Source organism: Rhinolophus sinicus, chromosome 16, assembly GCF_057876585.1.
Source record: "Rhinolophus sinicus isolate RSI-liver-muscle chromosome 16, RSI-T2T, whole genome shotgun sequence".
In the NCBI taxonomy this organism is placed as follows: domain Eukaryota; kingdom Metazoa; phylum Chordata; class Mammalia; order Chiroptera; family Rhinolophidae; genus Rhinolophus; species Rhinolophus sinicus.
The window spans coordinates 126,924,243-126,944,865 of NC_142516.1; the positions used below are offsets into that span (position 1 = coordinate 126,924,243).

Below are 20,623 nucleotides of genomic sequence, written 5' to 3' on the forward strand. Positions count from 1 at the left end.
TTTCATACTCATTTGGCTTTCTTGTTTCACCATTTTGGGTAGTTACAAGATACCTCACAAAAATATTTCTGTAGTTACGTTACCCTCAGTAGCTCTGAAGTGATAACTTTTTACGTTGTGACGTTGACAATTAAAACCTTATAAGAGATAGAAACTGCTGGGTTGCTTTCTTGCTTTCCTGTTTTCTTCCTTCTTTCCTTTTCATATTTAAGGGGTTATGTGTGCAGATGGGTAGAATTCTTTATACATACAATATGGCCTTCTTACAAGGTGTTTAACATTCATAATGAACATGTTGTAGGTTTTTGAAACAATCTCATTGCTATAAGAAGACTGAGAACTCCAGGCCCAAAACGAGTACTTATTGTAGCAGAATGTAGAGTATATCCATGATAGCCTGAGGTAAAATGATCTATGGTATTTGCTAAGTCATGTAAGCAGTCATTGCCCTCGCCTCCATGTAATCTTGTGTTTGTTGTTTTTTCTGTTGAAGTTGTTGATGGAAAATCAATATAACAAGATTAAAGAAAATTTCCATTTTACTTCGAGTTAAACTCAAATAATATCACCCCATTTTCAGAAATATCATTTAAAATGCTATTTTTAAAAATGTAATGCTTTGATCGTCTATTTCTTCGAGCCTCTCTAAATTAAGTTTCGGTATTAAAAATTCTCAAGTAGATAATTACCTTTTTTTTTTCTTGTGTAGTAGGATTCTCTCCTCTTCCCAAGAGCAAACTCAGCACAGGCATTATTTTTTCCTTAGTAAAATCTCCTCTAGGACTATTTATGAAACTCAATTTAAATGAATTTTTTTTTATCAATCTCTGCAACTAAAGTGCCTAATACTTGATATTGTTTTTCTTATTTAAAAAAAATTCTATGGTTGTTCCCCAGGCCACCCATTCATTGGAAACTAAATTGACAACACAAAAATATTTGAATATTTAGAACATTTTTCATCTTCCTAACGTAAGTCAAATATTAATAAATTCTCACACAACCCTATTACGAGAGGCAGCTATGTCATGATTAAGAGTGTGGACTTTGAAATGAGATGTCTGGGTTTGAATCCAAGCTCTACCACGTACCAGCTGTGTGAAATTGGGCAGGTTCCTTAATCTCTTGGTAAATGGTTACCTCATCTGGGAAATGGCAAGTAGCATGTCCTTTATTTAGTTGTGAGGATTAAACGAGCTGATACATGTAAAGCAATTAGAATAGTGCATGGGATACAGTTATTACTTAAGGTTGGCAAATAATGTCTTAAAACCAAACTCAAGCAGAATTTATCCCATGATATTTAATATTTTTAACATTAAAAGGACACTGAGAAGCAATGTAGTTTAATAGTTAACAGCAAGCTACCACACTAAAGTCATCCTATTTAATGCAGTCGTGTGTAAATTTAAATTGTCCTTGATGTTACCTGCATTATCTCAATTGTTGTAGGAAATTTTTTAATTAAACATTTTTCCTCAGGCAGCATAAAAAGATGTGGGTAATAAAATACTGAAACACAAGTATATAGGCATCATTATCATAGTATATATTTCATCATTTATAATTTTACTAACAGTAAGCAGTTTTTTTAAAAAAACAACATGTTTCTAAGATAATTATATAACATATCTTTATCTTCATTGCCAATCTTAAGAATTTACTGTTCAATTGAATTCTTTTTAAAGTAAAGAAAATCAATAGGGCACTTTTGCGTATTCATGTCCTTAGCTAATTTTTTATACCTGCTTTATCCTGGTGAGTTTCTTCCCCATTTTTATTGGGTTCACATCTCTGAATTATAATCTGTGATTTGTTGGTAGTTTTTTAGTTCCAAAATATCATTCCATTTTCTCCTCCTCCTATTATGTTCCTTGATTTATATGTTGAGGTGAAAATGATTTATATGTAAGGGAGGAAGAGTTATTTCACAAACATGGAAACTGATTTGAGAAACTTTGTATAACTAACTAAACCCCTAAAATGAGAGTGGAGAAGAAATGGAAAAGTAGATTCTGGTTAAAATCTCATCGATTCACATAGGGTAGCCTCGTTCTGCTGTGTGGAGGACACATGCTAGAGCTGTCCCATGGGAGTCCAAAGTCTCCTCCCCTTGAGTGTGGGCATGCCCTGTGACTTGTTTCTAACCAACAGAATATGGTAAAGGTGATGGAATGTATGTGCTTCCATGCACGTGCTTACGTTACATAAGATGCTGATGCTTGTCTTATGAGTAGACTTACTCTGTCTTGTTAACTTTGAAGAACGAAGCTGATATGTTGTAAAAAGTCCACATGGCAAGAAATGGAGGCCTATAGTTTGGCAATCCACAAGCTACTGAATACCACTAACAGCCATGCTGGTAAGTGGATCTTTTTCTGTGTAAACGGCAGATGAGACTCCCTGGCTGACCTTGATTGTAGCCTTGCAGAATACCCAGCTGAGCTGTTTTCGGGCTCCTGACCTACAGAAACTGTGAGATAATAAATGTGGTGGGTTTTTTTGTTTTGTTTTGTTTTGTTTTTTTAATGTGCTAAGTTCTGGTAATAGATAGGTAGATGATTCATACAGATTTTGGTACCAGGAGTGGGGTGATGTCATAACAAATACCTAAAAATATATGTGTGACTTTGGAAGTAGACAGTAGGTGGAGGCTGGAAAATTTTTTTTAATTTCTTTATTTTTTTATTATTCATTTCAGGTGTACAAAACAATGTAATAGTTAGACATTTATACCCCTCACAAAGTGATAACCCCCCTCCCCCAATCTACTATCCTTCTGACAATGCATGCAGCCTTTACATTTCCACTGACTCTATTCCTTACGCTGTACTCCACTTCATGTGACTATATATATATATATATATATAATATATATACATATTATACATAATATATATATTATACATATTACATATATATTTAATATATATATATATATTAAATTATAATTGACATTCATTATTATTCAGCTTCTTTTTGAGGAGCCTAGTATAGAAAGCCTAAATTGCCTGCTACAGATTGGTCATAGAAATCTGGGCTTTAAGGATGCTGCTGATAGGATTCAAGGAAGTGGGGGATACGTTATTGGAACCTGGAGAAAGAGGAGTCCTTATTATGTAATGGCAGAAATCTTAGCAAAATTGTCTTCTGCAAATATGTGGAAGAAAATAAATTATAAGTGTAAGATGTACTTAGTTATCTAGCTAAAGAGATTTTTAAGAAGAGTGTTGAAATGTTGCTCTGTTTCTTCCTGCTTGGGAAAATGGAGGAGGAGGGAGATAAATTGAGGGAAGAACTATTAAATGAAATGGAACCAGGGCTTGGTGATTTGGGAAATCCTCAGCTTCTCCAGAGGCAAAAGACACTACATTTGAGAAATGGTCCCAAGCCCTATCAGGGTCTAGAGGAAAACCTTGAGGGTGTGACTGTGCAACCTTTTGTTAAAACTTCCGATCAAAGGACTAGAGTCGTTTTCAGTTACACAAAAGGCCTTTTCAAGAGATTAAGGTTGTGCCTCATGAATCTTTTTGATGAAATCATGGACCTTCAGGATGCTTAAATGCATTGTCTTTTTGTCTAATGGAGTGAACTTCAGTGAAATTCACAGAAGACCTACAAAGTATGTTTAAAAGTTCTTTTAGCAAAAACAACTAGCTTGGCGTGAAAGGGACAGAGAAGGTAAAAAGTGAAAGAGACTGTTGGGTCCCCAAAAATCTCCCGGCAAGAAGCAGGCTATTTAAAATACTTAGCTGCAAACATTTGTTAATTTTCACAAACATACACACAAAAGGAAATATGACTCAGAGGGCAATAATCTTTCTTCCATAGCTGTAGTGAAATTTAATCTGATACTATCGAGGAAGTACTTTCAGATTTTAGGAGAAAAAATATTAAATACATGGCACATTTGTGTTAGATTCAAGGTGATCTTCCATTTCTTTTTTATTTTTCTTTATTTTTTCCCCAAAATGTTTCTTTGACCAAGCCCATTGCAAAATAGTATCAGAGGGCAAAGCCAAGAGCCCAGAGGGCATAAATAAGAACCATAACGAATTTTCTTAGATTTTGAAATCTAGTCAAGGAACTCTCAACATTTGCCTAAATGAATTTCAGAATTGCTATGGACTGGTGTCTTTTTCATACCTTCTATATTCCCCTTTCTGAAAGAGAATATATATACATATACATATACATATACATATACATATACATATACACATATACATATACATATACATATACACATATACACATATACATATATATATATATATATATATATATATATATATATATACACACATAGTTTTCTTCTGCCTGTTTGACTATTTATTGTATGTTGGGTGTGTGTTGGGGGGTGGCACAGAGAACTTGTCCCTTTAGTTTTATGGGTTGCCAGAGCAACCTAAAGAGCCTCCTCATCACCTGGACCTGATGGTGAGATTCTGGACTTTGTGCGTATACAGTAATGGGATGGGACTCTGAGTGACCTTGAGATGGGGTAAATGTATTTTGCACACGGAAAGAACATGAGTCATTGAGGACCAGAGGTTCTACTGTGGCAGAGACTGTCTGGTGCTTCCATGAACCCTACCTCCAAGTATCAATGCCTTTATGTAGTCATTTCCCCTTGAGGTGGTGTGACTGTGACTTGCTTCTAACCAACAGAATATGGCAAAAGTAATGGATATACATGATTATATGGATGTGATCATGTTACATAAGATTGTAATTCCCTGAGGAGACTTGCTCCCCCTCGCTGGTTTTGCAGAAGCAAGCTGCCATGCTGTACGCTGCCCACGAGGAGGGTCACATGGCAAGAAACTAGAGCAGTCTCTGGCCAACAGTCAATAAGAGACTGAGATCCTTAGTCTAGCAGCCTCAAAGGAACTGAATGCTGTCAAAATCACATGAGTTAGGAAGCAGATCCTTCTGTACTTGAACCGCAGGTGTGAGCTCAGTCCTACCAACACCTTGATTGCCGCCTTGCAGAAGACTCAGCTAAGCTGTGCTCATACTTCTGACCCACAGAATGTGTGAGACGATAAATGTGTGCATTTTTAAAGTACTAAGTTTGGGGTAATATTGTTGCATAGCAATAGAGAAATAATACTAAATATTTACTAAAATACACACTCCATGATGGCAAATAATTTTGTCAGTATTCTTAGCACCTACAAATCTGTCTGGAATATAGAGGTATTTAATAAATGTTCATAGGAAGTAAAGAATAAATGAAGGAGGAAAGAAGGGAAAATGTATGAAAGGAAGGGAGGAAAGAAGTTTGGTTCACACCTGTGTCAAATGAATTTGGTTATATATACTAAATTGAGAGGTTTGCATGCAGGTGTTTAGGCAGTTTGATAAATTCAGAGGAAGTAAGTTCAAAATATCTGGAATGTCTTTTAACTCATATGCTCTGAGTCATATGTATATGACTCTTTATATCATTTTAACCTTAATTTCTTTATTTGTGGAATTCTAGAACAAAAAGACACTAAATGATTAAAAGTGTAGTTTTTCAGGATAAATATAAAAGGAAAGTAATATACCTATTTAACTCACTGTCCTCTTAGAGTATAATAGATTAAAAATGGAGCATGACTTAAGAAGGAATGTCATAAATTAATGAACGATAGATGCTTGATAGGTTCAAGGGAAAGTACGCAAGGTTGTTGGTATATATTCCTAATGCTTTAGTTTGTTTCTATGGAAGGCAGCCACATTACCCATGGAGCCTTCTTCTAGTTATTATTGTCAAAGAGAAAGTGACAAGCTGCTGAAGCTGGGGTTGAAACACAGTGTGGCATTTCTTATGTTCCAAACTTCAGGTGTAAAAGGCTGGGCTATTCAGAAACCAAAAGTAAGTAGGTCACAATTCATTATAGCACCAAGCTTTTAAAAAAGTCACCTCATTTTTTTTTTTTAATTTCTTGATGTTATATACACGTTGTTCAATGGTAGGAAGCTTACAAAACATATGGACACATAATAGATTACATGAGTGTCGAAACTAGGATATAAAATTTGAGGAATTTATAAGTCAGTATGAAACTTCAGTATGAAAAAATAACTGGCAAAACTGGATAGCTAATGTTTTTTGAGTAATCACTATGTGTTAAGCACTGTTCTAATTGCTTTATGTGTATTAATACATTTAAACCTTCTAATAATTCTATGAGGTAGGTATAATTATGATCATCTCCATTTATTAGATGAAGAACCTGAGGCACAGGGAGTTAGATAAATGGGCCCATGGTCACACAGCTAGGAAGTAGTTAAGTCAAGATTTGAACTCACAAAATCTGGCTCCAGAGCCTGTGTTCTGAACCCATATGTTATGTCATCTTCTTTCAAAATTATGCAAAGTAACTTATTTATATGATATAAGATATACTTACCCAATTATTGACTTGTAATCTACTATTTAATGCAATAAAATATTTAAGATTTGCCCATTTTTATAAAGAATTTGTAATCACTTGAAAAAAATTAATGAAGTTTAATATTGTTAATAACTATTTTGAGAAGAAACGACTTTGTAACTCTTTGAAAACAGAAATCACTTTTCTGTTTAATATGTCCTGTTAACCAAAAATACTTACTCTAGTCAGGATTATTATTTTTAATTTCACTAATTCTGTCTCAGGGTTTGTTGTTGGTGAATGTACCTGGTTGAGAGTCAGTGACAAGTTTTGAGGTGCTCTTTTTAGGAGTCCACACTTCATTTGAGCTACTCTATCGTAGGCAATCCCAGGATTGGATCAAGTAATTATTTATAAGATGTAAAATATAGTAAGGAAAATACCTTACTATATTTAGACAGATGATTATTTAAAAATCTTGTTTTAAATTTAATATTATATTTGTGCTTAGGCATTTTAACGACAAAATTAATTTTGATAGAAGAAGCATTTACAGGATAAAAGAGCATAATACATACCTTTCAGGTAACCAAGATGAGATGGAAGTCTAGCAGTTGATACCACAAATAAACAGAACTGTGGTTTAGCTAAATGGAAAGCATAACACCTGGGTGGGGAGTATGTAGCAAACTTTGCTTTAATACATCCAAGTTAATACATAAAATAAGATTGCTGAGGGGGATATTTATAAATTATTTCTGTGAAAAAAATTGTTTTTATACATCCTTAAGCTGGAGGAAAAGCAACTGTTTACTTGCAAATAATTGATATGCTAATTTTAGATAATTCTTTTCTAGGTATTAAATCAAATCTCATAAGAGCCACTATTATGGTAGTTCTTTGATTAGTTTATATTGTCTCAGGCACTTGCAATTTTTTCAAAGACTGTATTTCTTTGAAAATATCCTATGACTTAACATTTCCACTCTTTCTGGCTGTTCTTTCCTTGGTTACGCCAATGGGTTGCTCTCAAGTACTACTCTAATTTACGGGCTGCATATTTTCTATTTCTAGCTATAATTCTGGGAAAAGAAAGCAATTGTTCAATGGGTAGTAACACGAATGCATAAATATGTCCCCACTGAAGCATTAACGTAATTTAATGTACATTCAACAAAATTAAAGCAACCAATAAGGTATATAATTCTTATTTACATTTTGAAATGATGGTAACAAAGGGCTTTGTACTTGTTTTGTAAATGCAAGCTCCACATTGATTTGAGCTCTTTTAAAATTCTATGCACAATATCAGCTACATATTTTTTCATTACTGAATTAAAACTTCTTTTGTTAGGTGAAGAATAAGAATAAATATCTTCTAAGGACTGAATATTTGTGTCCCCCCCGACCCCAGTTAGTATGTTGAAGCCCTAGTAACAATGTAATAGTATTTGATGATGGTGTATGTGTGAGGTAATTAGGTCATGAGGGTGGAGTCCTCACGATGGGATTAGTGCCCTTTTTAGAAGAGAAACAAGAATTTGCTTTCTCTCTCTTTCTCCACTATGTAAGGATCCAAGGAGAAGATAGCCATCTGCAAACAAGGAAAAAGGCTCTCACTAGAATGTAACCATACTGGCACCCTGATTTTGGACTTCCAGCCCTCAAAACTGTGAGAAATAAATTTCTACTGTTGAAGCCACCCAGTCTATGGTATTTGTTATAGCATCCTGACCAGCCTAAGACAATCAATAAAGAAGAAAAGATAGTAATCTAATTTCTCATGAACTCTACATAAAATTAGCCATTCATCTACCTCAATATATAGTAAAGCTATGTAAACAGAATGTACAATGCATATATCAAGGCAAAGTAGGTAATAATGTTTATCTTAAATTATAACTCCATTTAGACTCTTGGTTTTATAATTTGGTCTGTTTTGTTACTACCTCCATGAACTGCTTATTTATTTCAAGTTTTACAACATGTATTTCTCTTTTGAGGAAATGTAGACAAGTTATACTGGGGGACAGAGCTTAAATTGAATGAAATACTCAATTGTGGTAAAACAAATTCATTAGAAGTAATACTTGGCTCATTTTATTGGAAGTAGGTGTCAAGCAAGCTAGGAAGTGCAAGAGAACTGTTGGGTTACGAATTAAATTTTAGGTTGTACTCATCATTTTTTAGAAATCAAAATCAAATTAAGATATCAGTTTTCAATAGAATTCTTATGTATAACTAAAACACAAAACATGTAATCTTTGGTACAATAAAGATACATTCCTTCTTCTAGTTTGTTGAGACATCTGTCTTCAAGAAATAGGTGAAGAATACCAGCTTATGAGTTATGTAACCTGAGACAATTTCTAATTTCTACTTACAAGTATGAACAAATGTCATAATAAAGACCAACTATCATTTGTTACGAGCAAAATATGTGGTTCTATTTTTGAATTTTTTTCTGGATCTAAACAACTACAGGTGACCTTTATGAAAAATGAAGTGTTCTGAATTCAAGTACCAAGGAGGTAGAAGATTCTACATCTCCATTAACTTGTGAGAGTTTTCATCATTGCAGTCCCCTCCAGACAGCCAAGTGATCTTTACTTTCCCTGAACTCACACGGTCTATGACAGCCATTTGGCAATTAATTATGCACTGAGTTAATGTGTAGTTTTATGCACATGTAGGGATATACGAGTATAAGGAGATACGTATTGTTGTTCTGGTTCCCCGGGAAACATACTATGAGACTCTGAGATTTACGTGAAAGCAGTTTATTGGGGAATACTTTGGGGAACAATGGGAGGAAAGCAGGAAAGGGCAAAGGGACAAGTTGAACTATCACCGGGATGTAAGTGCAGGTGCAGCAGTCTCTGCCAGTCCTTCAGCGAGAAGCCTAACTTGGGTGAGGCACTCTCTTTGCCCGAGGGGGGTTCCCAGGGAGGGACTGTGCTGAGCCGCCCACTGATAGTCAACACTTCTGACGACTGAAGACAGGAGAGCCTTGGTCAGGTGGCAGGGTCTTGCAAGGTACACCACAGCCTCCACTTCAGGAAGCCATAGACTCAAGGTAAAGAGCTCCCTGTAGATTCAGAGGGGTTGGTTTAAAACTGGTTTTTACTATGTCCTGGCTATGTAACCTTGGGCAAGCTACTTAACTTTTCTGTCCCTATCAAGTGGGGATAAGAATATTGCAGGTATCTCATTGAATTATTGTGGAAATGGACAAGTTAACGTGTGAAGTGCCTAACAGTTCTTGGAATATTGTGAGCATTCTGCAATTGTCAGATATTATTAGTAGAGATTGCTATTAAATAGTGAAACCATTTTTAAAATGAACGTACTCATATGAATATTTGTTCCTGTATAGGCCAAGAGGGGCTAGTGATAAATAACCCCCAAATGTCTAGTTGCTTAAAACAGTAAGAATTTATTTCTTGGCCATGCTACATATCCCTCATGGGTTAGTTGGTGTTTTCCTCACTCTAGGACCCAAGCTGACAGAGCAGACACTACCTGGATCATTGCCATTGCTGTGGCAGAAAAAAAGAGATAGCATTTTAAATGCATGCTGACTCTTAAAACTTCCACCTGGAAATGATACATGTCATTTCCACTCACATTTCCTTGGGCAAAATAAATCACATGGGTACAAATAACCCTAAGGGATGGGAAGGGAAATGCAATCCCACTCTTTTCTGGAAGGAAAGCCAAAATGACTTCATAATAGCACTAATGACTGTTACAGTTTAAGTTTAAAAAATGATGATAGCTAGCTTTTCTTGAGCGCTTACTATGTGCCAGGCACTGTGATAAACAGCAATATTATGAAATAGATCCTATTACCATCCCGGTATTGTACATTAAATAAAAACAAAACTGAGACTTTAGAGAAACTTGATCAACACGACACATCTAGCTAGTGGTAAACATAGACTCAAACTCAGGCTTCTCTGATTGCAAAGTTCACGTTCATAACTACCATTTTATGTCATCCTAAGCACTTCATGACACCAGCATGACTCAAAATATTTTCAAAACACATACTCTATTTTTTTTCAATTTTAAGGAATTGCTGTTGAAATTTATTATTTAGAGGAGACTAACTTCTCAAATGTTGTATAGAAAGCATAATAGAACTTTCTTTCTTGTTCCTGTGATGGTATTGGATAGGTAAATAGATGAGTAGAGCAGCCTTCTTCCATTGGGTAACTCAGTCAAACTAACGGAGACTCCGTCTTCTTCAGCACAAGAAGATGAAGCACCCAAGGGTTATGTTTCTTCCAGACAACAAGAAAGATGCCCATGGACCAGGCCTGAAGTGATGCACAGAAATTCTGCTCATCTATTGGCTAGCAACTCAGTCACAGGGCTACGAGGTCTAACAATTAAGTTCGCGAACTTGTTGCAACAATGTTGCTAACCTTTTTTGATATCAGAGGGATTATTCATTATGAATTTGTACCAACTGGACAAACAGTTTACTATTTGGAAGTGCTGAAAAGGCTGTGTGAAAAAGTTAGATGACCTGAACTTTTGGCCAAAAATTCATGGCTCTTGCATCACGACAATGCACCAGCTCACACAGCACTGTCTGTGAGGGAGTTTTTAGCCAGTAAACCAATAACTGTATTGGAACACCCTCCTTACTCACCTGATCTGGCCCCCAATTATTTCTTTCATTACCCGAAGATAAAAGAAATAGTGAAAGGAAGACATTTTGGTGAAATTCAGGGCATCAAGGGTAATATGACGATAACTCTGATGGCCATTCCAGAAAGATTTCCAAAATTGCTTTGAAGGGTGGACTAGGCATTGGCTTTGGTGCATAGCTTCCCAAGGGGAGTACTTCGAAGGTGACCATAGTGATATTCAGCAATGAGGTATGTAGCACTTTTTCTAGGATGAGTCTGTGAACTTAATTGTGCAACCTTGTATGTCTAACAATAGAACAAAGCATCCCTGGGGAGTAACGGACTTCTGATAATAAAGAAATTTAAATAGACATATGACCAACTTAGAGGAGATTTCAAAAACGTGTTGTCTTCATTGCTGGGTTGGAAGATTCTTGAGAGCATGATATCATTTATCCACTTTGTATTTTGTGTAACAATGGGGTGTTTCAAGAATTTTCATATATATTCATTGTGATCCTTGCAAGTGTCCTATGAAATGAAGTGGGGGCTATGCTTACTTAATCAATAAAAAAACAGGCCCAGAAAACTCATAAACTTTCTTAGGGTTACAGGGCTGATAAACAGCAGAATTGGAAGCTGAGACCAGGCCGATTATGTCCCTAAACTTTACATCTGTTGCCTAATGCAAATGTCCTGTAAATGTTCATCTCTTGGTTGGCTGGTAAGGGCTGTTACTTGGTAGATTAGGAACTGAACCTAAATGAGACTTTTTGATCATCCATACTTGCTACAGAGTTCAAAGATATTTGAATCATAAAAAAAAAGCAATCAGAAAATCCTCTTGGTTTCATTCTCCTTCCTCCCTCTCAGCTGGGCTGAAATATATGAAATCTACAGGATTTCATGTCATACCTAAGTATGCAAATTAGTGGCACTGGGTTTTTTTTTTTTTAACATTTTATTTAATGTATTGGGGTGACATTGGTTAATAAAATTACATAGGTTTCAAGTGTACAATTCTATAATACATCATTTGTATATTGCATTGTATGTTCACCATCCAAAGTCAAATCTCCTTCTGTCACCATATGTTTGACCCAATTTACCCTTTTCTCCCTCCCTCCCACCTCAATTTCCCTCTGGTAACCACCATACTGATGTGTATGTCTATGAGTTTTTGTCTTGTTCATTTGTTGTTTTCAGCTTTATTTTCCACACGAGTGAAATCATATGGTTCTTGACTTTTTCTGTTTTATTTCGCTTAGGTTCTATGTTTCTTCATGGCAGGAGCCTTTTAGCTCTCTAATCCTGCCTTATGCTACATAGTATTGACCTTTTAAATTATATAATTAAAGAAATGGATAGATGGATGGATGGATGAGTGGATGGATGGATGGATGGAGGTGACGAGGGCCCCCCAGTGTCTGTGACTCAAGGGGCTTGGCCCAGTTCTTGAAGTCTCAATTTGCAGCTGGTATTTAATGAAGTCTCTTTAACTTTCTAGCTACTCCTTAGCTGAGACATTTTGCCACATTGCTTCTGATGGGTGGCTTCTATAGGTCTATAATTCACCAGTTCTTTTGACTTGCTCTTCTCTCACACCCAGCTTATTGTTAATTCACTATGTCTAAATTGTTCTGGATCCTGTGTCTGCTCCAAGACAGGCTGTTAAGCAAGTGAGGCTTCTTGGCAAGACTGCAAATTCAGGACTCCAGGACCAAGTGCATAGTTGTTCCATGATTTATGGCTGAAGACGTCCACTCTGCATGCTATTGGTCAATGATGATAAAGTAGATATTAGTGCCACTGTGGATGTCCTGTTGCCCCTTCAATAGCCATCATTTAGAAGCATTTAATCAGGTATAAAGTGCTGCGGGTGGGAAAACCTTTTCAGGTTGCCATTGTACTGAGGATCTCCTCTTTAGATTTTTTAAACTAATATAATAAAAATAGTATTTCAAAGTTACCTGCATAGTTTTGTCTGGGAGCAGATAACATGTTCCCAAGTAACATCAAGACAACTGCTCTGATTCCTAGTTTTCCTTTTGGTTCCATCTGACCACTGAGACAAGTCCTCAAGGAAACACTCACCTTTACTGTCACTAGGTGGTCTCTCATGCCTCCTTAACTAGTCAGAATAAGTCTGCTAAATAATATTAGCCTCTAATAACTAAGGAGGCATCCACATACATGTCCCGTTAAAAACTGGGAAGGGGAAAACTCATGATGGAGAAGACAAGGAATATTTGAATACAGTGCCTAGGTATGTTGACACATTTATAGTGTTATTGTGTCATGTGTATTGAAGTTTATAAATGTACAGTTATTGGCAGTAGTTCTCAAAGTGGCATCTGTCCCCACCAGCAGCAACACCTGTGTCACTTGGAAACTTGTTAGAATGCAGGTTTTTCAGCCTCCACCCCAGACCTACTGCATTGAAAACTCCGGATGGGGCCTACAGTCTGTGCTTTGTGATGCACATGTGATTTTGAGACACACCAAATTTTAAGAACCCTGGTTTTAGGATGTTTACAAGAATGAACCTTTTTATTTTTGTCTTTTTAAAGCAATGGTAGGGACAAATCAAATTGTTTCTGTTTTGAAGAGCATTTATTCACATTGAACAATTATTCATACCTTCTCTCAATTATATGGAAATTATATTAGAAATGCTATTCCCCTTTCATTCAAAAGGTGCAACGAGGGTAACATCCTTTTAATGTATGGGTGCCCTTGAAGATGAGGGTCCCAATACAAGAACTGAAATGAAATACGTATGCAAACAGTTCTTAGTACTGAACTGTTCTAAGAAGGCCTACCTTCGTACAGAAAATATCCACAAGAATTACCCCTTACCACTTAGCTGAGAGAGGAGTAGGAGAAAATGTGGGGGTAAGGTAAAGGCATTTAAAAAAATACATTGAAAAAAGGAATTAAAAAAAAGTAAGAAGCAGTTTATGTTTAATCACAGATAAAATGCTTTGTAAAGTACTAAGAAGGGGTATGTATGCATTTAATGACTCTTTAAGCCAATGCTTTAAAATTTTTATTGTTTTTATTGTCTGGAATTCCATCTCTCTCTAACAGTGTTGGGCAGTATTCAGGTTACCTATGGTGAGAACATCAATTGATAATTAATCAGCTGACATGCATTGAGTGCCCCAAACTGAGTTAAAACAAGGGAATACTGAAAATATGTTCGTGCTTTTTCACAAGCTTATAGTCTAGTTGGAGAGATTGGGGTTAAACTGAAATATTTGGGCTCAATAAAATAACATGATCAAAAGTAAGGAGGCATGATACAGATGGCAAATGCAGGAGGAGAGCACTGTGTGGAGTGGTCATTCTGAGTGTCTACCGTGTTTCCCTGAAAATAAGATCTAGCCGGACAATAAGCTCTAATGCATCTTTTGGAGAAAAAATTAATATAAGACCCGGTCTTATTTTACTAGAGTATAAGACTGGCTCTATATAATATAATGTAATATAATATAATATAATACCGGGTCTTACATTAATTTTTGCTCCAAAAGACGCATTAGAGCTGATTGTCTGACTAGGTCTTATTTTGGGGGAAACAGGGTAGTATTTAAAAAAGGAGGCTTCAGGGAGTAGGTGGACTTCACAGGATGCTTACTATCTGTGGTGGATTACTTGCAGAAATGGCCTCAATGATTCCGCTTTCTGTGTTTGCATCTCGGCAGTGTAAGTTTTCAGCTCCCTACATTAAGAGTGTCTACTCCTGGGGCAGCCGGATGGCTCAGTTGGTTAGAGCAGAGCTGTTAACAAGGTTGCCAGTTCAATTCCCGCATGGGATGGTGAGCTGCACCCCCTGCAACTAATATTGAAAACACTGGCTGGACTTGGAGCTGAGTTGCGCCCTCCCACAACTAGATTGAAGGACAACGATTTGACTTGGAGCTGATGGGCCCTGGAAAAACACACTGTTCCCCAATGTTCCCTCCCCTCAAAAAAAAAACTAAAAAAAAAAAAAGAGTATCTACTCCACCACTCTTTGAATTTGAGTTGGCCTGATTACGGTGGTGCCAGCTCTGAGCCTAGGCCTTAAGATGCCTAGCATGCTTCTGGCCACTCTCTTGGAACACATCCAGCTGCCATGAATAACCCCCAGCTAAGCCTACTGCTGAAGGAAAAGAGACAACATTCTTCAAGACATGAACTGTCTCAGCTGAGGCCATCTGAGACTAGTCAGCCCCAGCAGAGCCATCAGTGAGCCCAGCTGAATACAGAAGAACCCCACTAGGTGAGCCCAGTCAAAATAGCCAACCCACAGAATCCTGGGCTAAATGAATGGTATTGTTTTGGAGTGGTTTGGCATACCGTAGTAGGTAATTGATACAAGGTCTGAAAGGTGGAGAGGAAGGGAGAAAGTGTTCTAGAATGGAGATATAACACCAAAATGGTCAAGAGTCAGAAATGTGTGAGATGGGGTCAAAGAAAAGTGAAGACAACAGTAGAATTGGATGTTTGACCACTTTTAGTAAATCACTCGGAGGACCAGCATTCAAGAGAACATATACTGGAGGCCAGACCTGTATTACTATGCAGCTATATGGTGATCTTCTCTTGAAAGCACTCCATCAGAGCATAAGAAATAGGAATCCCCACATGTGGAAACACACAGTGAGCATCAGTACTCATTCCTCCAAGCTGGACTTTGAGAGTGAGACATCTAAAACTTACGTGACATACTTTCAAGAAACTGCTAGTGGTGACTTGCAGAATCCCAGATGAAAGATTATTTTGAAGTTAAGAGTGCTTCTACAATCTTAAATTCCCACAATGTGAATCTATTGGCCATTTAATAACAAACCTAACTCAGTTTTATTAGGTCATTGAATATATTTTTCACCATAAAAAAGCAAAAGAGAAATATTTTTCCTTTAAATGCCAAAAATATGTTCTCTTTCTCTTGAGTGGTATTTGCTTGAAAAGAATATCCCTGCAAGATGATGGATTCTGGTTTTAAAAGCAGCTCCTTAAATTTTGTCAGACAGTAGGTGGGAGAGGGGGAGGGATGGAGGTGGAGTGGAGTAAGGGTGAGGGATATGGATGATACTTAGATGGAACAATATTTAACCTCCATCTCCTCATGTCTGGGATCTTTTATTCCAGCAGCCACAGAAACGTCTTTCATTTCATTTGTTATTATTTTTAAACTGACTAGTTGACAAAGTCCCTTAAACTTTATACAAAATGGCCTTACTGAGCAACTATTTTATTCAAACAATGCCCGTGTCAGCAGTACCACACGTCATAAAATCACGGTGGGCCAGGGATTTCAAGAGAAGGCAAGGAGGCAAGAGAAGTCAAAACTGAAGTGTCACCCAAGAATGGAGTGATAGCGGCGTCATACCTGAAGTGTGCCCTGTGTGCGCGCGCGCGCGTTTAAAGGAGCGCGAGCGTGATCTAAAGTTGTTTAATTGCTGCTTGTCTCCTGTGAACATGTTGCGCCCTTTTGACGCTTAAGTAACCAGTTCACCCAAAACTTTTCTGAAGCGAGGACCCGCATCTCCTGGGTCACCCCTGCCTTGTCACCCCCCGCGTTTGGGCGTCCTGCGCCGGCTAACAGGTCCCCGATTACTGAAGCGTCACCTCTCAGTCCCCAGTAAATCTCCGCAGCCCACTCGGACTGCAGCCTGGTTGCCGCCCGGCCTCCCATTGCAGCAATCCGGGCGGCATCAGAGGGAGGAGGCGCGCCGGGAAGGCGAGACCCAGAAGGACCAACTCCGGGAGCAGCATGGGGAAGGCACGCGCGGGGCGAGTTCGCAGCACAGGTAAACAGGCTGGCCCGGCGCAGGGCGCTGCCGCCGCCGCGGCCACCCAGCGATTTCCAGGCACGCAACTCCGCCTCCAGGGCGCTCTCCCAGCCGCTCGCTCGCTCGCAGCCTCAGCAGCCGCCGCAGCATCACTTCACACAAAGGACTGTTACCCGCTGAGCAGCTCCTCCACCTCCACGTCCTCCTCCCGTGACAGCAGCCCCGACAGCAGGGCTCGGGCGCGGCGGCGGCGCCAGGAGGACCTGTCACTCCCAGCAACCCAGGCGGTGGCAGTGGCTTCATTTATTTATTTATTTTAATTTCCTATTTTGCTTTAATTTTTTTTTTTTTGCCCTTATACCTCTTCGCCTTTCTGTGGGTCCACCCACCTCTTCCCTCCCTTCCTCCTCCTCCTCCTCTTTCTCCTCCCTCTCCTCCCATAAACAACTCACCTACACCCCACCCCCCCACCAATAAATAAATAAAAGGAGGAGGGTAAGAGGGGGAGGAGGAGTGGTGTGGCGTGGGGAGGAGGAGGAGAGAGGAAAAGGGAGGCAGCGCGAGAGAGCGAGGCACAGTCCGAACAGACCGCCCGGAGCCCGCTCGCACCTCACACCATGAGATGGCGACGCGCCCCGCGCCGCTCCGGGGGTGCCGGCCCTCGGGGCCCGCGCCCGGGTCCCGCCGCCCGCTCGCCGCCGCCGCTGCTGCCGCTGCTGCTGCTGTGGATCGCGGCCTTGGCGCCGGGGGCGGCCGCCGGCAACGAGGTGGCTCCCGCGGGGGCCTCGGTGTGCTACTCGTCCCCGCCCAGCGTGGGCTCTGTGCAGGAGCTGGCTCAGCGCGCCGCGGTGGTGATCGAGGGAAAGGTGCACCCGCCGCGGCGGCAGCAGGGGGCACTCGACAGGAACGCGGCGGCGGGCGAGGCAGGGGCGTGGGGAGGCGAGCGCCAGCCTCCAGCCGCCCGCCCCGGAGCGCTGGGGCGGCCAGCTCAGGACCCGCTGCCCACCGCCAACGGGACGGTGCCCTCCTGGCCCACGGCCCCGGGACCCAGCGCCAGCGACCCTGGGGATGAGGCATCCTATCTGGTGAAGGTGCACCAGGTGTGGGCTGTCAAAGCCGGGGGCTTGAAGAAGGACTCGCTGCTCACCGTGCGCCTGGGCGCTTGGGGCCACCTGGCTTTCCCCTCTTGCGGGAGGCTCAAGGAGGACAGCAGGTACATCTTCTTCATGGAGCCCGATGCCAACAGCAGCAGCCGTGCGCCGGCCGCCTTCCGAGCATCATTCCCCCCACTCGAGACGGGAAGAAATCTCAAGAAGGAGGTCAGCAGGGTGCTGTGCAAGCGGTGCGGTAAGTCCCGCGCCCCTGGGGGCGTGCTCCGACGGGGACGGGCTGGGAGGTAATGAGCGGGGCGAGGCGGGCGCACTCCGGGGTTCGACGGCTGCGGGACAGACGCCATGTGGGGAAATGTTTCAGGGTTTTGGACTCCAAGTGAACCTCAGAGGAGGAGGTTTCGCCAACTGTATTCCACAGGCAGCGCCTTCTCTACTTTCGTTTTCTAGGCTTTGCCATTGGTGAAAGGCCAACTTTGGTCCTTGGTTGGGGCCGCCTGAAACTTTTTAATCCCTTGGGGTTTCGTTCACCAAGTAGAATGGAAATGGCTGGTAGCTTTCTTTTGTGTGCTGTATTGAACTTGGCTTTGGTTAGGAGCTGCTGACTATGGGCCGCCTTTGTGGGGCTTTCCCTTTGCAGGATGAAGGGTGAGTCTCTAGGATTTTAACGGCTTCCCTTCGCTTGGAGTCTTTGAGTGTGGAGATAACCAGAGGCTTGTGTGTATGGAGAGCCTAGACGAGGAAAGGGCAGCGCACTGAGAGTCTTCTAAACGTGGCAGACGTTTGGCGAAATCACCGTCCAACAGATAGATGCAATCTCTACTGTGTGTGTATCTGAGAAGTAGAAAGTTTTTTTGTTTGTTGTTGTTGTTGTTTTTAATGGTGAAATCATCTCAAGAATTTTTGTTTTCACAGTATTTTGGTTTGGAGTATGTTTTGGCACTTGAGTGAATCGGGACAGATGAACGTAATTATGGAGCTTCAAGTGTAGGCCCTGAAGAATTTCGGAAGCTATTTTTAGCAGTCATTTCCCAAACCTTTTAGGATTTACCACTGAAAGTATTCTTCCCAGGTGTCCTTCATATGATCAGGTGTGAGAAATTAGCTGATAATCTAATTACATTTCCTAGGGAGCATTACATTTATAAAATAATTTCTAGGTTCTAAATATCTGTATAATTTCCTGATTACCATATAATCACTAAAACATAACAGGGTTTCTTCTCAAACCATAAATTAACATGATTACACATCACAAATTCTAATATGCATAATAGCTTTCTCCTGGGTCTTTATTTATCTGTCTAAGAGATGGTTGGGTTAATTGAATCTTTACAAAACTCAGCATCGTGCCATGCTCCATCTGCCTGAGAAGTAAAGTGTATCAGTTCATTTCAGTTTGTATCTGGTGAGGGCCAGTTATTTAAATTTCTGATTAGCAGTTGTGGTACTTATATCCTGCAGTTAATTAATACACAATGATATTGTTTTAATGACAGGAAAGAGCATTGCTCATCTACTATTTCCTTATCTTAACAGTGCACTTTGGGCACCAGAGACCTGTTAAGATTGCACCACTCTGTGGACAGAAGCTGTTCTCAGACGGTGGTGCTGAAGAAAGCGGAGGGACTTTGGGATTCCCCGGGTCTGGCTGATAGGTGTCACTGTAAAACATGGGAAACGCTCTGCTGGGAGCTGTCTTATGAGGCAACACAAAAGCTCCACACCACTGTACTGTAGCATATATTATTCTGTTATAGAATCTGAAACAAAACCTTTTAAGCCATGCCATCCTCCAATTTTCATGTTTTCTAATACGTAATTCAGGAAGGATTCGCTTTTACCCCAAACCATATGAGTTGTGAATCATTTACTATACATGGTGGGAAGTTAATATAAAGGGGACTGGAGTTGGCCATGTTGCCTAAGGAGGGGGGGCGTGTTACTAGATTTGCCTTTTAATTGGAAATAAATGTCGAACTTCAGGGATAAAGTTCTTATAAGCGTCTAGAGGACATTTGGAAATGGAAAATTCATGTTGTTTGGAGGAATACTATTTTATTTATGTGCTTCTAAGGGGAAAAAGCTTCACTAAAGGTAGTTTTACTCTTTTGTTTGCCAGTGAAACAAAATACATAGTTTTAAGTTGTGGCATACTAAGGAAAGCAGGTTTTAAAAATGAACTGGAAATCTCTGTGCATGTAATTGAGTAATTTAAGAAATCATGAGGGTACTGCTCTATGTTTGTGTAATTATTGTGTATGTTTGATGATTTTAGTGTTATATGCTTTAAAGTAGGGTATTGCATGAAACCTTAACTAATTGGTTTAGCGAAGGACTAACTGGAATCACGCTAAAAGTTTCTCTTGAATTTTTATGAACATAATAGTTATTGTAACATCATAGAATAAAAATAAATAGTGTAAGCTATTTTATATAATGTAAACTCAATAAATCCATACTTGTAAAAGTATGTGAAAACTTGTGAGTTCATCCAGTTGTGTGGTCACAGTTAACAATGTCATTCAGAACCTACCAGACAAAGGAACACAAACAACTGGGAAAAAATATACAGAGTGAATGGGGGCTGATTTGTCCTGGTTGAGCTGCTTCTGTGTGCCTCTGGTCAGATGATTTCAAGGAGAGGTAATGGAACAGAGGGTTCTTCTCTATTGACATGACACTGCCCTGGGGGCATGATGGTTGTGTTCCTGCCTGAGCCG

General features: G+C 39.7%; 1 protein-coding gene across 9 annotated transcripts in view; it reads left to right on the forward strand.

Annotated features, from left to right (window-relative positions):
* Positions 1 to 16,207: 16,207 nt before the first annotated feature.
* NRG1 (neuregulin 1) overlaps positions 16,208 to 20,623 on the forward strand; it is a 981,041-nt gene continuing 976,625 nt past the window's right edge. For 2 of the 9 annotated variants that reach the window (XM_074329677.2, XM_074329681.2), the window contains exon 1: positions 16,606 to 18,138. In XM_074329677.2, the coding sequence (XP_074185778.2) occupies positions 17,409 to 18,138 (730 nt within the window). In that variant the 5' untranslated portion in view covers positions 16,606 to 17,408. Of the gene's footprint in view, positions 18,139 to 20,623 lie in introns of all 9 variants that reach the window. The other 7 variants (XM_074329686.2, XM_074329683.2, XM_074329684.2 and 4 more) reach the window with 7 other exon arrangements.